This window comes from Cynocephalus volans, chromosome 9 (assembly GCF_027409185.1).
Source record: "Cynocephalus volans isolate mCynVol1 chromosome 9, mCynVol1.pri, whole genome shotgun sequence".
NCBI lineage: Eukaryota > Metazoa > Chordata > Mammalia > Dermoptera > Cynocephalidae > Cynocephalus > Cynocephalus volans.
This window is the reverse complement of record NC_084468.1, coordinates 52,453,047-52,469,320: the sequence shown is the minus strand read 5'-3', so window position 1 is coordinate 52,469,320 and position 16,274 is coordinate 52,453,047. Positions and strand designations below refer to the sequence as shown.

General features: G+C 35.9%; 1 protein-coding gene across 18 annotated transcripts in view; it reads right to left on the bottom strand.

Annotated features, from left to right (window-relative positions):
- ADGRL3 (adhesion G protein-coupled receptor L3) overlaps positions 1 to 16,274 on the bottom strand; it is a 491,846-nt gene that overhangs the window by 200,978 nt on the left and 274,594 nt on the right. For all 18 annotated transcript variants that reach the window (XM_063108120.1, XM_063108118.1, XM_063108117.1 and 15 more), the window contains one exon: positions 15,573 to 15,653. In XM_063108120.1, the coding sequence (XP_062964190.1) occupies positions 15,573 to 15,653 (81 nt within the window). The remainder of the gene's footprint in view (positions 1 to 15,572; positions 15,654 to 16,274) is intronic.

Here is a 16,274-nt window from a genome sequence, read left to right as displayed (position 1 = left end):
TCCACATGCTTAAAAAAATGAGCTGGCAGTAGAAAAAGGAAATTTACAGGAAAAGTGACATGAATGGACTATTCATTTGTATGGCCACTAATTCCATAGGGCAACTGATCATAAATTAAGTGCCTGACATTCAATAATAGATGATTATATCTGACATAATGAAGTTATAATGGAAGGTGTTCGTACACTGCTTGACTATTAAGTGCCCATTTATTGTCCCTGCACCAGGTGTGATAGTGATAGGCTATACAAATCATCCAGAAGAAATGTCAAAATAGGCTCCTTTGCTGATAAAGCACCACACATGTTTATTAATAGAGCAGCTTGTCTTAGGACAGGCCCACCTGCTCTTTTAAAACAAATCATTTTCCTATAAATATTTCATTTAAGAGCATTAACACTAGTAATAATTTTAGAGCAAGAGAAATGGAAAGGGAAGAGGAGGAAAAAAAAATAGCTGAGCTTAAATAAAATATTATGCTCTTACTTTTACCTTAGGTATGTTTAACAGAAAAAGGAGCAGGGAGGTAGATTTTTAATATGGAATTTGCTTTAGATTAGTGCTGCATGAGCGTAGGCCATTGTAAATGGTCTGAGCTCCAGCTGTTGCTGATGCCAGGTGGGAAATGGCAAATTTCACCAATGTTTTCAAAGTACACATTTCAATAAAGTGCAAAGTAAAGAACTCAATTAAGAAATTCTCCAGAGCAATAGTTCATATGCATTTAAGCTCATCAAAAATATTTTAGCTGAGTAGATTTTATAAAGAAAAATAATACCACCAATTTGGGGTGGGGGCAGTATGATTTTAAAACTCTCAAGATTTGTTTCTAAAACCTCAGCATCACATTTTTACATAACAGGGGAAAAAGAACAGAAGCAAAATTTGAATGTTTACTCATTTTTTTTTTTTTTTGGTAACTTTAGGAAATCAGAAGTACAAAACTAAGACATTTTCCATCTGGTATCCTGGGTTTTATGTGCTTGCAGTGCAGTCTGTTATCTCTGTGTTCTGTCTTCAAGAATGGTTTTATCTAACAAACAAACAAGTACGCCCTGAGGCACCCCTCTCAAATGAATACACACATTTGAAATAAAGAAGTACAACTGTTCAAAATAGTGAAACAAAGCAGAGGCATGGACCATTTGGTGGCCAGAGGTGGTTCTCACTCTATAGTCCTGGCTTCATTTATTCATTCATTAAAGCCTAAATAAAGTCTGGCAGGCATGCCTTTCAGGTTCCAGGAAAGATCTTTATCAGACTCAGTACCACATAAATCCACTAGTCAGACTTTTCTAAATAAATTACATCTTGGAATAACTAACCAGTTGGTGACCCAAGGGGCAATTAAATTACTTAGAAAGGCTAAAGGTCTCAGATACTCCTGAAGTTATTTTTTACATCTTCCATAGACTGAAACAAAATACTTTCCAATCATATTTCATGTTACATGTACTTTCAAAGAATTAATGAATTTCAATAAAAATTAACAATCTTTAGATGGAACATGAATTGCCCTTGTTTTCCAGAATGGTACTAACATTTACCCAAATTACCCAAATTAAAAATCAAGAAATAATATCTCTTTCTCAACATATCCAATCACCAAGTCCTATTATGTTTTAACTGCAGTGTCTATGAATCCATCAAGTCTTCTCTATTCCCATTCCTACTGCCTTTTAGTTTGCACTCTCAAGAAACTTTCATGAAATAACCTACTAATTCTCTCTGCTCTCAATCCACTTGAAGCACTAAAAGCAACATTTCTATGCAAAGTAATTGCATTTAATGCCTTCTATGCTTTAAGTCTTTTGTAGTTTCCCTATATCTATAGGATATTTAGAATTGCTAGGTTGAGAATACAAAGACCTATTATAATCCAGGTTGCAATTGTTTTTGTCAATTTCTTTCCTCCCAGTTCACAGCACATCAATCGTTCACACTAAAGCTTTACCCAGTCCTAGAGCAATACAGACTAACCTGAGCAATAGATTAACAGCCTCACAATCACCAGCCAAGGGCCTAAAATAATTCTTGCTGTAAGGATCAATATTCAGTGTGCCTAGCCTAAGAATCTGACCCTCGTGGGCTCAGCAGATGCAGCAGTTTCACTGGTTATCTGTTAGCAGTGAAGGCTCTTTTCTCTGCAGGTATTGTAACACCAGGGCATTTATTGGAATCAAGGAGGAGACAAGTCACACAATACCCAGAGGTCAGTAACTAATGTGGAAAATAGAGGGGAAAGAAGGAGAGAGAATCTTCATACAATTGAAATGGCAGGAGGAAGTTTTGTAAATGAAATATTAAGACCACACTAATATGATTGGATTTACCTCTCTTTAAGCTATTCTCCACCTTGTAGCCACAGCCATCTTTTAAAAATCGAAATCAGATTATGTAGTACTCTTCATTTAAAAAAAAGCCTTCAGAGATACTCACAGCTCTTAAAACCATACTCCTCTTATGTCCTATAAGGCCCCAAACAATCCAGGCATGAGTTAGGTCCTGCCTAAATCCTCTGCCTATACCCTCACTCCCTCTTCTTGCTTTGTGCCAGAAATTATCTTATCCATTTATTTATTTTTTTCTATATTTATATTTTCTCTCTGTCTAGAGCATATGCTACATGAGAACAGAAGTCCTGACAGACTTGTAAACTATACAATCCCATCAGCGCCTGTAAAGATGAGGCCGTGATCAGTATCTGCTTAGTGAACAAATGAAGGAACACACCATAAATTTCCTACATCGGGGCCTTTGAATACACTATCCTTCAACTTTAATCATGGCCAACTCACTTTCATTCTTCCCCTTTCAACTCAATCGTTAACCTCCTTAGAGTGGCTTTCCTTGACCACTCTTGACCTCACCTTCCCCACTTCAAGGTAAAGTCCATTAGGGCAAAAATCTTGCTAATTACCAATTAATTGGCAATAATCTTTTGCCAATTTCCTGTAGGGTTCCTGGCACATAGTATCCATTCAATATAGTACCATCATATCAAAAATTAATTTGTCTTAAATGCAACAGTACACACTTGAAGAGATTTGGGGGAAGATTCCACTTGCCATTTTACTCAATGAGCACATGGCATGCAGAGTGACTGGAGGAGTAGGGACCATTTTTTCTCAGTTCTGTCTCTGTCTCTATATCATTATGTAAATATCTTTATACCCAAGAGAGATTTAGAGTATCTTTGCATCCACATTTTCTGATAGAGAGGAATAAGTCACTGTTGAACTACTGTATTTTATGGATGAGTTAAGACATTTTTTAAGGTTTTTGTTTCATTTTATTACCCATGCATAAGATGTAACTGCATAAAAAATATAGAACACTGAATGAAAGTTGGAGCCTTTCAAGAGAGCACAGAAAAAAGCTGATGTATAGTTTTACATAAGACTATAATCAACTGCTTAATATTTGACTGATTTTTTTCAGTCTATGGCCATTCACAAGGACAAGATGGTTATTTTTTATGTAAAATTAGAATTGTACCATCATTAAACCAGTAGGATTTAAGGAGGATAAGAACATTGAAAACTCTGTCAGGGACTTTTCCTGGTCTCACCATGTGTGAGATATACTGTCCTAAGCTTTAGACTATTGAGTATTGCTGCTAAATGAAATTAATCAATATTTGTGTAGCAGTCTATAGATTATAAAGCTCTTTCACATTTGGTATTTGATATTCAAACAACACTGGGTAAGAGGGTCATTGAAGAATCTGAGGTACTGTGGCTATGATTTTGTCTGGGGTCACATAGTTAGCAAATAGGAATATCAGGTTTAAATGTAAGCATTGGTATTTACACTACTACTTCCATTTGACTTCACCCAAGATATCCTGATGCCAAACTTAACAATGAAGGATACTGTTTTATTGCTGCACTCTTAAAAATTGGAAGTAACTGCTGGACCCAGAGCTATAACTAATAAAGAGAAAAGTGCTTTTTAATACTGAGAGAGCCAAGTGTGGTTTGGTGTAAAGGCAATACTCTTTGGGGTGTTACTGGAGAAATAATAGCTAAAGTCAATGCTTCCCACATAGAAGCATACGCCTTTTATCAGCTAAGGAGAAAAGATCTTCATTCTCTAAGAGGCGATACATAGCTGCACGTTGTTTCTATAAAAGTCCAAACTCTTACTATCCAGATGAATCTAGAGAAAAGAGATCTTTATCAAATGTCAGGCAATTGACCCTAAGAGAAAAGATAATTTAGAATTTAAAGGTTTTACCAAATATAGTTTTTATCATATGTATCTTCTGTATCTACTGTCAAGTAGGAATTGTTATAATGAAGAAGATACGCTCTAGTGTCACGTGTGTGTGTGCATGCATGTGTTGTGTGAGTATGCCAGTTAATTTGGAACTTTGCAGCTGTGGCTATACAGCAGGTGGGGATGAGGGTTACTGTTACATTTGGAGGTCAAGGGAGACCCCCTTCTTCATCCGCTCAGGCTTTGGTGATAGCAGCCAACATAACTACCAGCCAGCTGTCTGCTCCAAGCAGAAACTTAATTAATTTTTATTGCAGAGATATAAAATTATTTGCTAGTGATTACATAAACATTAACCATTTGGGGGAGAAAATATTGAAAAAAATTTTTAAAATATATTCTATTGGAAATCAAATATAATGAGATTCAGAACATTAACTTGTATACAGTTTGTAACACATTATTGAAATGTCTGACCTTTTCTTGTGGTATAATTTTAGACAACTCTTTTGAGAGAAACAGTAAGACATTTTATGAAAACAATAATAGGGCAGCAGTAGAACAAAGATATTTGGTTTTAGAGAAGAAGACAACAAGCACATAAAAAAAAGTCACTGGGTAGTAAATAGTATTTAAGTGTTAAAACCACTTGTGTCATATTGAGTTCTAAAGATGAATACTAGAGATGGTGAGGGATTTTCTTAAAAATACTATACTGTGGATAGTCAGATGCCCCCCCCCCCACCTTGCTGGTAATATGTTTCATTAAGAATTACTTGTTACAGTGCATAGTACTAGAAATTAAGTCATAGCTCCTTTTCTATACATCGAAAAGCTACCGTAACAGATTTTTATAGATGTCAAGGTTTGAATGCTGGCTCCAACACTTAATGCCTGTCTTACCTTTATGAATTTAAAGAACCTCTTTCTGTTTCAGTTTTCTTGTTCACAAAAAAGACAATAATAATACTATCTGCTTCATGGGATTTGGGAAATTAATGTAATAGTAATCCATGTCAAGTAATTAGAATAGAACCGAGAACAAATAATAACTTTCATGCCAGGTTCACTCAAAAAGGTGGTATCTATGGAATATCCTGAAAAATACTATGATTACCTCTCTTTGGGAATTGGGAGAGAGAGATTAATACAGATTATTTTTAGTTTAAACATATGATTTAAAGTTAACTTACACAGTAAATGTTAGCTATTATTATTACTACTTACTAGCAATATCCCGTTTTAAAAACATGTGATATTTAGTAAATATTAAATATTTTCTCTCAGAACAAGATAAAGCAACTATTCTACCACTTTTCTGAATGAGACTAAAAACAGAATAAGACTAAAAACAGAATAAGACAAAGAAAAATAAGTCCTGGAACCCACAGTACCGATCTTAGGAGAAGTGGGCCAGTAAGTAATCTTCAGAGAGAGGGCACAGGGAGGCGGGGGTGGGATATCAGGAGGGGTGAATATAAGAGAACTGAACCTGGTCCCAGCTGCTTAGAGACATCCTGCTCCCTGTGACTTTCCTTTTCCTTGAGCAATAGCTCCATTGGGGAACCACCACATTCAAGTCAAGGATCATTATCACTGGACCTGCCATCAGTCACACTGAACCTAAAGGAGAATGTTCAGAGCACGACAGTATAAAGCCTCTATTTCATGCCCTTTGAGTACTAAGAATGTCATTTCATCAGCCACTATGGAAGGAGAATGTGAACAAACTCTTTCTCTCATCTCATTTGGCTCATTTTGAGACCACCAGGATAAGTCAGCTAAAAAACCTAACACAGAAAATTACCAGAACACTCTCTAAGATAATTATTCTCAGCATATGAATTACAGACGACAAGGGGCCAGCAAGAGCATGCTAAGTTGTTTCAATGATAAATGTTAGCTTTTAAACAACAACTCATGTTTGGAAAGTGTGTTACAGGTTCACAAAACCCCCATACTTATTTCTGACAATACTGAATAATAAGTACATTTTACCATTAAGTTTAGAATATAATTTCAATTAAATTCAAGCTAAATTCAATTAGTACTACATAGTATTATGGTACCATGCTTGATACTAGATATATAAAGATGATAGTAAGTGTGAGTAAAAAAGTGATAGGATTCTTCTGAGACTAAATGAGACAATATACATAAAATATTTTTTCCTGTGTTTGATACATGGTACATCCTTGTAGTATTAATATTAATAAGCTAAACTCTCCGCCTGTAACTTATAGGTGTTTATTGTGTACTTTAAATGATGTAAAAAAAATGTTTCGGATTTACAAGCGTAGAAAAAGGGTGTTAATTTAATACAACTAAAACACTCTGTTATATACAAGTTTCATTTTTATTCTCTTAGGATAAGAGTGGGTAAAGCTAGGGAATTTATATTCTACCATATATTTCTGCAAGCCAAATAAGTTAGAAAAGCACCATCATGGAATAGTAGAGAACAGGCCTGGAGACTCTTCAGTAAGAATGCCAGATGTCACGTTCCTATTTTTCAAATGTTTTTACATTTCATTAGATAATGCTGTATGTGAATGTCTCTAATTTGTGATGCTAAATCTTTGGTTATAGCCTATTTCTAATATAGAGGCACCAGGCAGGAACATCTGCTTATTCTGAACATTAAAAAATATTTTCAGAGTGTGGATTTGCTGAACGTAATTCAATTCGCACAGGAAACTTAATGCCTATCGATTATATGCCAATGGAACCATGTTTATATGACTCAGTTTATCATAAAGAAAAGTAAAAAATTAGATGCAATTTTTAAAATGTGAGTAAATATTTTAGCTTTTTCTTAGAGTATAAATTATAACTGTCAAAAGTAGCAAGTGTATAAACTAGTTTTCAATATTAGACTTCTGATTAAGGCCTTACCTAAAGAAAGACTACAGAATAAATGTAATACTGTTTTCATCAGCTTTATTATCAGCGGTTTGCCATATTGAAAGGTGGAGTGTATCTGATAACTGTCAAATTTTTGATGCAGCGAAACATTCAAAATATCATCTTAGTGATATAAATGGGAGACATTTTCCAAAAGTTAATGTCTTTTCTTAGAAATTCACAGGAATATATCTAACTTCAGTTGCTAATGATGCTGTGAAGAATTCCTAGGTTGGGTTCTATAATTGACTGCTAAGGCTGTCACCAAATTGTACAGGAAAACAATGAAACAGACAAACAAACAAAAAAGAAAACAACCAAGTCTCAGCTGAAGGGCATGCACCAACTGGTATATTTGAATCTCAAATAATACATGCCTCTGCTTAGGATTCCGAGTCAGCTTCTACACAGATTCCCACCCAATCGCCTTCATTGAGTGATTCTGCCTGTAATATAGACATGATTCTAGGTTAAGGTATTTTACATGTGAGTAGTTAGGAGGCAAAATAAAGGTTGGGAGAAAGGACAGTTGTCGAGGACACATGACCTTCTGAACTGTAGCTCTTAATGAGCCCTGTTAAGAGCTCCAACGTACATATTTACAAATCCGCCACAAAATTACCAAGTTAGTATGTCTTTGGTTTCCACTTATATAAAATTGGGAAATGTGTCTCAAAAGCAGTAGGACTTATTTGAATACTAAATATATAATCAATCCCATTAAATTAACTACAAAATTGTGACAAACTTGTTTCAATAATTAAAGGTTTAAAAATAATAGTGCTTCTGGATTAAGCTATTTTTTAAAAAGTCCTGATTCATGAGACATCTGGTAAGAAAAATTACTATAATGGTGAATGCTGATTCAGGACCTTATTTTTATTAAGTAGTTTATAGTGAGGGCTGTGCCTATTTTTCTATTTATAGTGGCAGCTCTGGTTAATTACCTTGTAATGTATTGTGACATTAATGTACTAGTAAACTATGGGAATTTACACCCCTATTCAGTAATAAAATCTGTAAATTGAAGAATGAATAGAAAGTCATCAGAGGCATAAATTATGTGACCAAATGCCATGTATGATCACATTAGATTTAAAGAACAGAATCTCTCAAATTTACTTATTAGTGTGTAAGTACCACTGAATTTATTTACAGCAGTAACTTTGCAACTGTAGAAAGTACAATACTTTATTCAAGAGAATTTTGTAACTTGCTACTACATTTTTTCAACATAATTCAAACCCACACTATCAAAAAAGAAATATATTATGATAAGCAAATGCATCAATATTATAAAACCCTTTTTCCCTAAAAAGAATGATAGTGAAAATGAAAGGAATCAAGAGAATTGAAAGGCGGTAGGATGATGATACATGGATTAAAAAAATGATTCACAGGTGAAAGGGACAAAAAAAGGGGGAGGATTAGAATGTGATATTGTGTGTATGTGTGTGTGTATCTATATATAATTGAAAATAGAGTTTTAAAACACAATTCCCAAGTATATTAGTCCATTTTTGTTGCTTATAACAAAATACACTGAACTGGGTGATTTATAAAGAAAATGAAATTCATTGCTTAAAGCTTCTGAGGCCAGGAAGTCCAAAGTCCATCTGGTGGTGGGAACAGTGACCCAGGGGTCTCACATTGCAAGATGGTGGAAACAGAGAGAACAGAGAGACAGAGAGACAGACTCTCCTTTTCTTTTAAAGCCCTCAAAACCATGCCCCTGACCACAATTTTAAATCAATTCACTACTTCTACAGTCCAATCGCCTCTTCAAGGCTCCACCTTTCAATTACTATAACAAGATTTCCCATCCTGTTAACAGTCACAGTGGGGTTTAAGTTTCTAATACATAAAACTTGGGGGGCACAATTTAAGCTTCAGTGAGTTTTGGGGGGACATAATTCAATCTACTACATTCTGCCTCTTCCCCCGCAAAACTCATGTCCTTTTCACATACAAACACATTCATTTCATCCCCAAAGTCTTAACTTGTTTCAACTCAAGAGTCCAAAGTTCAAAGTCCCATCTGTGAAATCAATACCAGTTATCTACCTCCAAGATACAGTGGTGGGAAAACATATGGTACGTATTCCCATTCCAAAAGGGTGAAATAGGCCAAAAGAAAGGGGCAACAGGTCCCGAACAAGTCTGAAACCCAGCAGGACATGGATTGAGTCTTAAAGCTGGTGAATCTTGTAACTTGACTCCGTGTTCAATGTCCTTTGTACTATGGTATGGGAGTTGGGTCCCCAAGTCCTCTAGCAGCTCCACATCTATGGCTTTCCTGGTCTCAGGCCACACTTCAGCTCTCACAGGCTGGCATTCCACTCTGGTAGCTCGACAAATCTGGGGTCTCCATGACAGTCCTGCTCTCATGGCTCCACTAGACATGGCACTGTTGGGGTTTCTCTGCTGCAACTCTGACCCCACATTTCTGCTCGGCATTGCTCTAGTGAAGGCTGTCTGCAGTGACTCTGCCTCTGGGACATATCTCTTCCTGGGCCCCTAGAATTTTCCATACATCCTTTGAAATTGGGGTGGAGGCTCCCAAGACTCCACAACTCTGGCATTCTGTGAGCCAGCAGACCTAACATCACGTGGATTCCTCCAAGGATTCCGGCTTGTATTTTCCAAAGCTGCATGTCCAGCCACACCTGGGGCCAATTTACCCACAGCTGGAGTAGCCAAAGCAGCTGGGGTGCTGGAGGTGGAAGCAGCTTTCCAAGGTGGTCCTGAGCAGTGAGTCTGTGGAAAGTGCCTCGGGCCTGTTCCCCAACACCATTCTATCTGCCTAGGCTTCTGGGCCTGTTATGGAAGGGTTGGTCTCAGAGTCTTCTGTAATGCCTTCAGGGACCTTTTCTCCTTCTCTTGATAATCCTTTTCTTCTGCACTAATCTTCTTAGCTAATGGTCAGCGGGCTGCACCATGGCATGCTCTCTGCTTCTCCACCACATGGCCAGGCTGCAAATTTTCTAAATTTTTACACTCTGCTCCCTTTTTATATTCAAGCTTTATGTCATGCCTTTGCCACCATAACTCAGCATAGGCTACTGCAAGTAGCCTTGCAGCTTCCTTAATGCTTTGCTGCTTAGAAATTTCTTCTGCCAAGTACTCTGGTTCACAACTATTAAGTTCCAATTTCCACAAAGCCCTAGGGCATGGACAGAATGCAGCTAAGTTCCTTGCTGTTTCACAGCAAGGGTGAGCTTTACCCCAGTTTCCAATACACTCCTCCTTATTTCTATCTGAGACCTTCTTAGAATGGTCTTTACAGTCCATATTTCTATCAGTATTCTGCTTGCCACGATTTAACCAGTCTCTAAAACATTCCAAACTTTCCCTTGTCCTTTTGTATTCTTCTGAGTCCTCCGAACTCCTCCAACCTTTGCCCAACACTCAGTTCCAAAGCTGCTTCCACATTTTCAAGTATTTGTAATAAGCAACACCCCACTTTTCTGGTACCAATTTTCTGTATTAGTCCATTGCTTATAACAAAATAGCTGAAAATGGGTGATTTATTTCATTTTTTTAAAAAAATGAAATTTGTCGCTTACAGTTTCTGTGGCTGGGAAGTCCAAAGTCCATGTGGTGCTGGCAACAGTGACCCAGGGGTCTCACATTACAAGATGGTGGAAACAGAGAGAACAGAAAGACAGAGAGACAGGCTCTCTTCTTCTTTTAAAGCCCTCAAAGCCACACCCCTGACCACGATTTTTTTGTGTGTATGTGACTGGTAAGGGGATCGTAACCCTTGGCTTGGTGTCGACTGCACCAGCTCAGCCAGTGAGCGCACCGGCCATCCCTATATAGGATCCGAACCCGTGGCCTCGGCACTCCAAGCGCTGCACTCTCCCGAGTGAGCCATGGGGTCGGCCCCCTGACCACCATTTTTAATCCATTCAACACAGCATGGTCCTTCAACCTAATCACCTCTTGAAGGCTCCACCTTTCAATTACCATAGTAGGATGTCTCACCCTGTTAAAAGTCACAGTGGGGCTATGTTTCTAATACATAAAACTTGGGGGACACAATTTAAACTTCAGGGAGTTTTGGAGGGACTAATTCAATCCATTAGACCAAGTTCCCAATAATTACTTCATTGTCTCAAACACTCAAAGCACTATCACTATTTAAAAAAGAAAGTACCCAGTAATCCAAGATAGTTCAGATGAGAACAGAATAAAATGGTAAAGTATCTTCTTGTTACTGTATGTTAGATAGTTTATATTTTCTATAGAAAAGTTCCCCTTGCTAATATTGATAACTATATTAACACATTTTAAATGTTTTTGTTTCGTATTGTTGGATTGATAGATATCAGAAAATTAAGTATGATTTTCCTATAAGAATCCATAAAATATGGAAAGAATTAATGTGAAATTTGTACAGGAAGGGAAAGAAAAAGAATATAGACAGCCACAGGTCAATGCAGTAAGGAGAACACTTAGCAAATCTCTTATATTTTCTATATGTATAAAATTGTAGTAGAAAAATAGATAAAGGAAAGCTAAAATGGTTAATGTTGGTTTCCAGGTAGTTTAAAGTATATTGCTATATAATCTCACAAAAAATTATTGGATATAGAATTCTAATTATTTAAAAAACCTAATTTGTCATATTACATAAATTCAAGTAAATACCTAAAACATACAAGAAAATTTTTCTCTCCTTTTCCTCTCTCTCTGTAGACAAATAAATAAATAAATAAATATACATATACATATACATATATATATTTGCATGTATACTTTGACTGCATATAAATACCAATAATAGCATAGAGTATATTTAAAAATAGTAAATGAAAATGAGGGGTGATAGTTGAAAAGAAATATTTTGTAGCTCCAAACTAATGATATTATTATGCCAACTATATTCCATTTCTAATTATTTGTCTTTAAATGAAATACTAGATAGTTTTAAGAAAAAGCACAAGAACTTTTGCAATTTTATTTTGGTAATTTGTACAAACCTCTTTATTCATCAAATTAAATGTTCTTTTTTGAAAATTTCAGGGCTCTATCATATGAGCTAGTGATCATAACTGTAATTGCATTAATTATAGCAATTCTGGAGGTTCTTTGGGTCAACGTATGTAGAGGAATGATATGACAACTAGAAGCTATCAAGACAGTCATTCTAAAGGAGATAACATTATTTGAGGTTAATATCAAGCAGAGATGACAGTTGGATTATAGTCATTCATTCTCTACCAGTTTAATAAGATCACTACAAAGGCGATGTAATTTTAAGTCAAGCTCTTAATCATGCTTACCAGCTCTTCAGGTTCTGGTGTATGTTAGATATTTACCTTGAATTGGACACATATTATTTCACTTAATCATCTTAATAAACCTGCCCAGGATGGCATTATTACCCTGTTCTACAGATAACAGACAGAAGCCATCCAAGGTCATAGAAGGCTTCCTGGTTCCAAAGTACATTTTCCTCCAATATGCCACATCAGTGACCCAAATGTAAATAGTAATAGCCACATTTTATCTAGGGCCTAAATAATTTCAAACTCTATTTTATATTATCCCTAATCTTCACAAAGTACTGCAAAGCTCACATTTCTGATCTTCTGTGTAGACACTAGAGATAAGAAATGTCTAGAACTCCCAACTTTGAGTTTATTGGCTTCTAAACCCCTTCATTTTATCAGTCATTTTTTTATTTCATTCCAAATTTATTTTACATTTTATATGCCTACCCATAGTAGTCCTTAAAAAGCCCAAATTCCTTCCCTCCCTATTATCCACGGTCCTTTGCACTGTGGCTCCTCCATCAGGAGATATAATCTATTTCTGATGGTCTGGGGTTGACTATGTGACTTGCTTTGGCTAATGGGACATTAGCAAACACAACACAAGCAAAGGCTTGAAAAGCACAGGAACTTCTGGACTTGCCTTACTATTGCTGGGAATCCTTCTGCCACAGTGGGAATGAGCCTGGGCTAGCCAGCTGTATGATGAGAGAGACGTGGCCATCACCCCAGATGACATCAAGGCAACTGTCAAAAATATGAGGCCCTTCTTCTGCAAAAGCAATCAGCTTGCTAACTCCTAAATATCCGACCCTAAGTCAGCCCACATCTGACTCAAGAAACTCTCAAAACTAAAATAAAGGTTTCCTGTCTTAACTCACTAAGTTATGGAGTAAATTGTTATACCACCCTACCCATGACTTTAAAGTACTCATTTTCAAATCATACTGGGATCATGTCTGAAGAACTGAATTCTATTAAGGTTACCAGCTTGCATAAATAGGCCTCCGTCTTAGGTAGGAACAACATTCTACTAAGAATTAACATGTCTAAAACAATGCATCAATTTGTAATTCATATGTATTCTCCTTGATGAGGGATTATGTCATAAGCATTTCTCTCAGACCATTTATGTTGTTGTAACAAAATACCTAGACTGGGTAATTTATAAAGAACAGAAATTTATTTTGTCACAATTCTAGAGCTGAGAAGTCCAAGGTAAAGGGGCTGGCAGATTCAGTGTCTGGTGAGGGCTGCTCTCTGTTTCCAAGATGGTGCCTTCTGCTGTATCCTCATGTGGCAGAAATGGGAGTGACAAAAAAGGGCCCAGCTAGATCCCTCCAGCCCTTTCAGAAGGGCATTAATCCCTTATTTGAGAATTAAGTTTCAACACGAATTTTGGAGGGGACACAAACATCCAAACCATAGCAGCTCCAAGTTATTCAATATAAAAACCTCAGAGGCATTTCTGTCCCTTTCCCTGTATCTGTTCAGTCAAATGCTATGTCTCTTCAAAATATTTCTAAAATCCTCACGTCACCACTGACACACTACTAATTTCCCCATCATCTTTTATCTGACCTATTGGAATAGCCTCTCTTTGCCAACCTCTTCCCCAGTCACCGCATCATCTACACTAACATCAGAAATATTTTTCTGATATCCAGAACTGATAATGTTATAATGTAACATCCCACTGATGTGGAGGGGAAAAAAAGCAATTAAAAATATTTGATTTTTCCTTCCACAATAAAACACACAAACTCCTCAGTACGGGATATAGAATCCTTCACAATCTGCCTCATTACATCTTTCCAGTCTTTCCCTCTAAAACTGCTCCCATTTTACTGTGCATTCAGCACTCTTCCTTAAAAGTATCCCACATTTTCACATATCCATGTTTTGGTTCATTCTGCTTCCTCTTCATGGGATTCCTTTATCATCTTTTTTGCTTCCTTTTCCTCTTGAAAAACATGAATGCATCCTTCAGTGTCACTAGGTTGTCCCCTTTACTGTCAATCACTTAGACAGAAATCAATGAATGAGTTTCTACTATGTGCCAAGCAGACACCAATAGCTGGAGGGAGAAATATTAAGTACGACACTCTCTGCCTTCAAGGAGCATACAGATAAGAGAGAAACATGCATGCTGCAAAATAAAATAAAATGTCCTCGGTGTAATAACAGGCAAGCACAGGGGACATTTGGAGAACAGAGGCATGCACAGAGCTCCTCTAGAGGCACACAGTCAGGGAAAGCTTAACAGAGGAACTCATGATAAGGAAGAGCCTTGAAACATTGGATGAGACATATTGGGTAGATAAGAAGAGATAAGAGACTTCCTGGCAGAGAAAATACCCTGTACAGAAAACATACTCATAAAAGTCAGACCCAATGACTTCAAAATTATGAACAGTAATTAATACTGTTGAAAGTATAAGAAAGCATACTGCATTACTTAGAACCAAAAAGTTAACCTTAGGATATTTGGCATTTACAAAATTAAAAGACATGCCTACATAACACAAGCTTTGAATATTTCAAAACAGTTTGAAAATCATTCATAAACTTTCCTTTGAGAACAAAAAGATAAATTCTATATTTAGATTGTGAGATCGTAAATGCTAACTTTCAATTTTTATTTTATGTGACTTTTTCTAAAAATCTTTAACTGAAACAAGTGACATTAAAATACATAATTTTAATTTACATATTTTTAAAACTAAACGACCATATTAATACTAAAATGACTTTTAAAAATTAATAAAATATCACTTTATGGAGAAAAAAAATCTGTCAATATGACTTAGATTAAGACTTCTTAATGTAAAAGATTTGATAGTAGAAGGAAGAACTAGTAAAAAAGTAATGGTTATCTGGTAATCTCTAAATCTAAACTGGTATTCAACTAGTAAACCACTATGGATCCCTTTTCTCCTGAAACCATTGTATTCTGGTTTAAAAACGCTTCTCAGAACATTTCATGTTTTAGTTTATAATTAAGACTTGTTCTTCCTCAGATTACTCACACATTTCATTTTCTTCCTTTGATTTTTAAACAGGAACTGCATTCCAAATATGTACATATTTATAACCATCTGAAACTTGGTTAACTGCCTTCATCAAAGAATAAATACAGTTTCTTTTTCTTTAAATGAAGAACTCACCTCTAACAGGGGGTCTTTCTAGTTCAGAGTCAATGTGAATTGGTGGAGAGATGTACGAAACTTGTCCATGATGTGCCTGCCCTGTGGACCCAAAAAAAAGGGTTAAGAAGACATTATAGTTATATCTTTCACTTTTTTTTTTCATTTTTATGATGTCATATCAGCTCTCTCCACACCAATTTAAGAGCTATTGTAGAGTGTAGACAGATCTGCCCAAATATAAAAACAGTATGTATCATCCAAACACCGCCCCCCATTAAATCAGTGCTTCTTCAACTAAGTTTTTTTTCTTTTAACTAAATTAAACATTTATTGTGGATGGTTACTTTTAAAAATACAACAAAAATGAATAATAAGAAAAATGAAATGGAAAAACTAAAAACAAAGACATATAAAATACAAGTTCCCATTTTTTATTGTTAAACAGACATTGTCGTCTGTCATTTTGTCATAAGTGTTTCTAAACACTTCTCTAACTTTCTGCACTTATTTCATTGCAAACCAGTAATAAATGGTCTGGAGACTGGCACCCAATCTATAGATAACACTTTGAGTAATGTTTATTTAGATAACTTTAGAAACCTGATTACCTTATATTTTACCTTTAAGATTAACTTCCATTATTTAAATAGAAAAGTGCAGTATTCCTACCTGCTTATCCATATTTGATGGAAAACCAATAACTAACCACAATTTAAAAAG